This window comes from Balaenoptera musculus, chromosome 10 (genome assembly GCF_009873245.2).
Source record: "Balaenoptera musculus isolate JJ_BM4_2016_0621 chromosome 10, mBalMus1.pri.v3, whole genome shotgun sequence".
In the NCBI taxonomy this organism is placed as follows: domain Eukaryota; kingdom Metazoa; phylum Chordata; class Mammalia; order Artiodactyla; family Balaenopteridae; genus Balaenoptera; species Balaenoptera musculus.
Window position 1 is genome coordinate 35,959,369 of NC_045794.1, and position 6,983 is coordinate 35,966,351.

Here is a 6,983-nt window from a genome sequence, read left to right on the forward strand (position 1 = left end):
CTCAGCACGAAAAAAAAAGCCAGCCTCGATTTTATTGCGTCTTAGTGATCCAAAATGTAAGAGTGAAGAAAGCCAAAACTTTGCGCAACTCTTTTTCCAAAGATCTCTGCGAGCGTTCTGCAACCGCCTCGACCGTCACAACGGTTTGAAGAGGCAAAAGTCCCCAAAGCGGGCCGAGCGAGGCTCTCCGAGCCAAGAACTTTCCAGAGAACGGGTGTCGCGCGGCCTCCGGGACAGGAGCGGGCGGGTGGAGACGCTGAACTTGGGAAACCCCGTGAAACTGGTCCTGGGAACCCAGAGATCTCAGGACCGGGGCTGCCCTTTCGCCTAAAGCCAAGAGGTGCCTCCAGGGTTTCTTCAAAAAGGCCTTAAATTCAAGGCAGCCCTACCACTTGTAGAAAGAGGGGACGGAGAGGAAGCTGGTGGTACGCGAAGGGGAGGAAAATCACAATTAGTGGTGGTACCCTCCTCACCCCCGAGGCGGCATCTCCACCGAATCTCTAGGTGCTCTCGGAAGGTCCAGGCCCGGGCGGATCCCTGCGCACTAGGGCCGGCGAGCCCAGGTCTCGGGACCCGCAGGCCAAGAGGCGCCGCGCGCAGCTGGGGAGGGGAGAGCGGACTCACCTGGGGTTGATGGCTGGAAGGCACAGTCTCGGTCCCCCGGAACCCGGCCCGACAGCCTGGCGCCGTCCGCCGAGGGGCTGAGCACTTGAAACGCCCACCGCGTGCCGTAGGGCGCCCCGCTGGGGCTGACTGGTTCTGCCGCGGGGCACAGCTTGAGCGGAACCGGGCTGGCGGGCAGGGGCCGGACCTGAGCGCCCGCGGCGAGAGCTGCTGCCGGGCCGTGGGGCGGGGGCGGTGGTAGCCTGTGCGGCGGGGCGCTCCCAGCCCGCAGCAAGTTCTCGATCAGGAAACTCTTGCCCAGGTTGCCGAAGCCCGGCGCGGCGGGGAAGTTCAGCAGCGCGGAGGAAGCCACCACGTCCCAGTAGGCGCCGGCATGGGCCGCCACGGCGCTGGGGAGCATGGTGCGGCGCCCCGGACCGCTGCGCGCCCGCTTCCGGACCCGCGCCCCGCGCGCCGCCTCCCGCAACGCTGGAGCGCGCTCAGCCGGGAAAGGAGGCGAGAGCACCGCGGACGCCGGCGGGCTGGGAAAGATATTATTTTCTGGGCTGGGCGTTTTTTTAAAGGAGGGGAGGAGTGAGTGTGGGAGGGGGGAGCTGTGCGTTTCCCCTGCCCGCGGCGTTGGCTCTGGGGGCGCCGGGGGAGTCCCTCCCGCCCTCTGTGCAGATCCAGACTTTTTTTTTTTTTTTTTCTAGAAGGCTGAAAGGTGTGTCCAGCCCATCCATTCATGTCACCCGGCCCACAAAGTGACAGACGCGGCCAACAATAAGGGCAACTCCGAGAGTCCGAGCTTTGGTAAGGGGAGGGGACGCGTAGCCGCAGTAGACGGGAGTGGAGGCGACGGGAACCGGGCGCTCGCCCCCTCCCAGCAGCCCGGCCCCGGCCCTCGCTAGGGAGCCAGCGCTGCCCCGGGGGCGCCAGGGCGCCTGGACGCCCTCGCGGAGCGCCCTGAGCGCGGGCGGCGCTGGCACCTGGAGAGCGCTCGGCGGACCACCTGTTGGGCGACCCCTGGCTCTCCCGTGTTGGTGTCACTTAAGGGCATCCAGGGGAGGAGAATGGGAGTCACCAGTCTCTTGAAGGGATATAGTCATCAGAGAAAGCCACACGTGTTACTGAGACTTGTTGTGGTACAGATGAAAAGGTACCTTTTAAAGACTGGGTTTGTTCGCGTATTGAATGTGGCCCCTGTTTGTTTAAGAGGAAAAGAAATGTTTTTCTTGAAGACCTTTTAAGAAGTTTCTCAGTTTCCAGCAATTCATTTCCAGTGACTTTTTAGTAAGATTTGATTTAGGAAGCACTCAAGAAGAGGTGATCTAATAAATTTTGATCTAGAAAAGGGGATCTTGGTTGGAGTTGGTTAAGTGGCAAACGACAGATGCTTGAGTCCAAAACCCGGGAAGAAAGCCACCACCAAACCAAAGGTGGCTGGGGCCTCCTCAGAGACCCGGGTGTGAACACTGAACTCCTTAGAATTATAGTTGCTCTTTTTTCTTTTTTACCCTAGAATTGTGGGTATTTTCAATTTATTGACAGTCTGCCAAATAGAGACTGGACAGGTGAAAAAAGCATGTGTGTCATTAAAAGTTCTAGTTAACCACAAGGCAACCTCATTTTTAAAATTTATTTATTTAAAAAAGTATTTATTTAAAATTTATTTATTTATTTATTTATGGCTGCGTTGGGTCTTCGTTGCTGCGCGTGGGCTTTCTCTAGTTGTGGCGAGCAGCGGCTATGCTTCATTGTGGTGCACGGGCTTCTCATTGTGGTGGCTTCTCTTGTTGCGGAGCACAGGCTCTAGGCGTGTGGACTTCAGTAGTTGTGGGACGCAGGCTCAGTAGTCGTGGCTCACGGGTTCTAGAGCGCAGGCTCAGTAGTTGTGGCACATGGGCTTAGTTGCTCCGCGGCATGTGGGATCTTCCCAGACCAGGGCTCGAACCCGTGTCCCCTGCGTTCGCAGGCAGATTCTTAACCACTGCGCCACCAGGGAAGTCCCAGCAGCCTCATTTTGCTCATGACTGTCTATGTCAATGGAGTGTTTACACTGTGACTTCTCTGTCAGTTCACACTTCCCACTACCACTCTCCTGTGCAAATTTAGATGCGTTTATTTAGAGTACAGTTTTTAAAGGATGTCTGCAAAGTTTGGGGGTCACATGTATAGTTTTACTCTTTACCCTAAGAATAATTTTGTCCCTAACTTCCATTTACTTAAAAGCTGGCTGGAGTTGCCAGGTTTGTGAGATAAATTTCCTCTTGAAAATTCACCTGGTTGATCTGTGTTTCATTTACACTTGGTATGTCCAAAGATTTTTAAAGGTCCACCCTTCCCCGCTGCTGCCAAATGGGAGAGAAGTTTCTGGCAAGGCTGGTGCCTGTTACTAATATTCATTCACTTACTGATTTAATCAACATACCTTTACAGAGCATTTCATTGTATATTGAGCACTTGTGGTGGTCCTGGGAATATATAGAGTAAAGAAAGATCTTGTCCTTGCCTTGTAGTTCACAGCCTAGTGAGGGAGAAAAACAAGTAACATCTTGTAATTTGGAGAGAAAAGTGTGAGAAAGCTTCCAGAAGTCTCCCCTAAACTGAGTCTTAAAAAGTGGACCGTGGTTGAGGATAGGATGTGAAGTAGTCACCTTTGAGATTAGCAAGGAATAGAGAGATTACATCATCGCTGCCATTCCTGTATCATAGCCACCATTTATCCAGTGTTTACATTTAGACAGATACAGCACTAAGCACTTTACACATTTTAACTTGTTTATCTCCACAATAATCTTACAAGGTTGGTGCTATTGTTATCCCAGTGTTGCCATGGGGCCCAGAGACATTTAAGTAACTTTCCTAAAGCTGCACAACTACCAGAGTGTTAAGGCTGAGACACAATTTAAACTGGATGATTCCAAAGCCTTGGAACCTTTAAGTTCAACTGTCACCCTCTCCACAAACCTGATTTGCCACGCTAAATGGTGTTGCCTGGCCGTTCGAAGAGGGGCTGAAAAACAAGTATTCCTTTTTTTTTAGGGGAAGATGACAGTGAAGATTTGAGCAAAGAAACTATTGGGTCAGCCAACTTGCCGCAGACGGATAAGAGGCAACTGGAGAAATCCAGACACAAGATGATGTGGAACTTAATAAAGTTAATGGTAAGAAAATGGAATGGAGGAGATAAATATTGTAATGATTGAATCAATAAGACTGGATAATGCACTTCTCAGCGGGGGGTGACCCCCCCCTCCCTCCCCAGGGGACGTTTGGCAATATCACAACTATTGGTTGTCACAACTTGGCGGGGGCCAGCGGTTAGCTACTAGCACCTAGTAGCTGGAATCCAGGGATGCTGTTAAACATCTTGTAATGCACAGGACAGCTCCCAGCCTGAAATGTCAGTAGTGTGTGGTGGCTGAGAAAGCTCAGCTGTAGAGGATAAGGGAGGAATGTAGGAGCACTTCTCTGACTTCTCTGGTGTTCTGGTTCAGTGACTGAGCAGATGCCCACTTATGAAGATGGGGACTTGTAAGAGGAGGAGCAGTTTTACATGGGGGTATGAACAAAAAGATGGAGATGGATGTTCTGGTTGTTTATGAAATCTGCGAGGGAGAATGATGTAGTGAAAAGGGAAGTGAGTCAGGAGATAGATGCTGAGGGATACCAACATGGAGGGATGGAAAAAAGAAAGAGGAGCTGTGAAGGAGACTGAAAAAACAATCAGTCAAGATTTGAAGACAGAAACCAGGAGAGAATGGTAGACAAGGGAGAGACAGTTTCAGAAAACTGTGAATGGCAAGCTTTGGTAAAGAACTGCTGTATGCTAGGCAGTTTCTTCTTCCAGCTGGACAAAAGCCACAGTGCATTTCCCAGCCTCCCCTGCAGGCTGTGTATGGCCGATGGAGTAAGAGGGGAAGTGATCTATTTCTCCTCCAGGGCTGCCCCCTGGTAACAATGCACACAGTCCTCTGCACTCTTTGCTCTTCAGCCACCAGGTCAGAGGTCCAGCTGAGGACCCGAAGTCCCCAGGGCATGGTGGAGCCACAAGGTGAAAGGAGCCTAAGTCCCTGAATCACCCTGGAAGGCCAGTGACCATGAATATTTCCATGAGTAAGTTATGACATAAGCAAAAAGTAAACCTTTATTAACTAATGCCATTAAAATTTAAAGAGTTGATTTCCACAGCATATCCTCACTTACCTTAGTTAATATGCAACTCTGTAAATGCTTCAGACCAAAAAAGTAACTTGATTCTAAGTGACTAGGGCAAGAGGCTTTTCATGGGGAGCAAGAGAGGCAGAAATCAGTTAGTGGATGATTGAAGGTCAATAGAAGATAGGAAAGTAGAAATTGAAGAAACATGAGGGAAAAGCTAAAGGGAGTCATGGGTTAAAAGAAGAGATGAATATATCTATATGATGAGAAAAAAAGAGGTGCTACAGACAGGAGACTGAAGGTTCAAAAGAGGTGAGGCTGTTTGATGGAGCCAAGAGAGGCAATGAGCCCAGCCCAGGCTGGGTGGGCTCTTCCCTTCCTGGTAAAGCAGTGTTCCAGGCCCCAGGCCCATTCAGCCAAGTGGGGGATGATAAGACTGCCTTTCCCAACAGTTATCTTTATCTTCAATTAACACCAGACTTTTTTTAGTTAGTTCAATGAACGTTACAAATTATTTTTCAGGAGATCAATAAGTGGTGTTTAAGATGTGGAGGGAAGCATTCCACCTTTATGTGAACGCCTTTAACCTCCAGAATGGAGCCCAAGGCTTAATTCTGAACCAGGCCTGTGCTCAGCCACTGACTTAGAGAACTCATTTCCTAACCCAACTAGGATTAGCAGCATCCCAGGACTAGAACACTGTTACATTTCCTCAAGCAGATCTCTCTTAGAGGATGTGACCTTGAAAGGGCCAAGAGCTGGACATTACTGAGCTTCCAAAACCTATTATATGACTGTCTCTGTACCCGCCTGCACATAAATGTTTAAGTGCGTCATAGAATTCAGTCTGACACTTGCTTTCACACCTAGTGGTAGTGGGGTTATGGGAATGTCTCTATATCCCTTAATTTGCTTAACTAATTGTTAGAAGCTACTGATATTTATGAAAAAGAACCTAATAATTGAGAATGCACAAAGAGGCTCAGCCCATTTTGTTATATAGAGTTTTCATTCCTTAAAGAACCACCTTGGCCTATGCTAAGATCTGGTCCAAAAAAAAAAAGCATTATGACAAACTTAAATGACTTCAGGGTCAGATGGGTAAAACCTATGGGATAGCCTGGTATAAAATAATGAGTGCAAGTTAGCTAGTAAAGAAGGGTGGGAGGGGGAGAGGAGGCGAGGAGGGGAGAGAGCCTGTAGGGAAAAGTGTAGGCCGAGACCTATATTGTCATTAGGCTGGAGAAGTAGGCTGGGGCCAGATTGTGCCTTGTATGCAGCACTCAGGATTTTGGACTTTGTCATTAAAGCAATGAGATGTGCATAAGAAAAAAAATTGTAACTGTGTGTTGATGGATGTTAACTAATTTTATTTTGGTAATCATTTTGCAATATCAAATGGTTGTGTTGCATACCTAAAACTAATATAATGTATGTCAGTTGTATCTCAATAATGTCTGTCAGTTGTATCTCAGTCTCTGCATTGAGATATGATCTCCTATATGCATTTTAAAAGACCACTTCTGTGGTACGGAGGCTATGCTAAGATTTGGAGAAAACTGGGATTGGAGACCATTAAAGTAATCCAGATAAGAGGTCCCAGGAGTTTGGGCTGGGTTTGTGGCAATGATGATGGGGTGAAGCAGGAGAATTAGAAGGTATCTGTGAATTTTGAGTCTGAGGAAGTCTTGTCTCTCGTAAGGAACCAGTATGCTTAGTTTTATCAGACCGTGAGAACTATATAGCCATTGTGTTTCCTGATGTGTTTTGAATGCCAAGAAGTTGAGCTAATTTTAGAGTTCAATGGCAGTAACTCCCTTAGCCTGCCTTTCCCTCATCTCCATCCTCTCCTTAGCTCACTTTACATCTTTTATGTTTATTTTAATGTCTCTGTTATATGTGTATCCATTTAGTGTGTCTCCTCAAATCCTTTAAGTGGTAAACAGATACAACAAACAGTATATCTTTTTTGATCTTAAACTTGCATGCTTACAATAGCTCCATTAAGACCTGGACCTCTGTAATGGAGTCTGAAGAAGCTCTTCCCATCCCTCCATGATCAGCAGAATTCTTCCTTTTGAGCAGGAAAGTCTCTGTGCTTGGTGGAGAGAGAAGCCTTCTCATAGCCCCGGTAATACAAACACTGGATGAAGTCCAGGATGAATTGCTGACCTCTCTCTCATTGGCAGCCTCTGAGCACCTGCTCCAACAATCAG

The 6,983-nt window shown here is 48.4% G+C and overlaps 1 protein-coding gene across 1 annotated transcript in view; it reads right to left on the minus strand.

The window, feature by feature from the left end:
* The window catches only part of DBX2 (developing brain homeobox 2), a 39,949-nt gene extending 38,592 nt beyond the window's left edge, over nucleotides 1-1,357 (minus strand). The window contains exon 1 of the mRNA XM_036866361.1: nucleotides 625-1,357. Within this exon, the coding sequence (XP_036722256.1) occupies nucleotides 625-1,024 (400 nt within the window). The 5' untranslated portion in view covers nucleotides 1,025-1,357. The remainder of the gene's footprint in view (nucleotides 1-624) is intronic.
* Nucleotides 1,358-6,983: the final 5,626 nt, after the last annotated feature.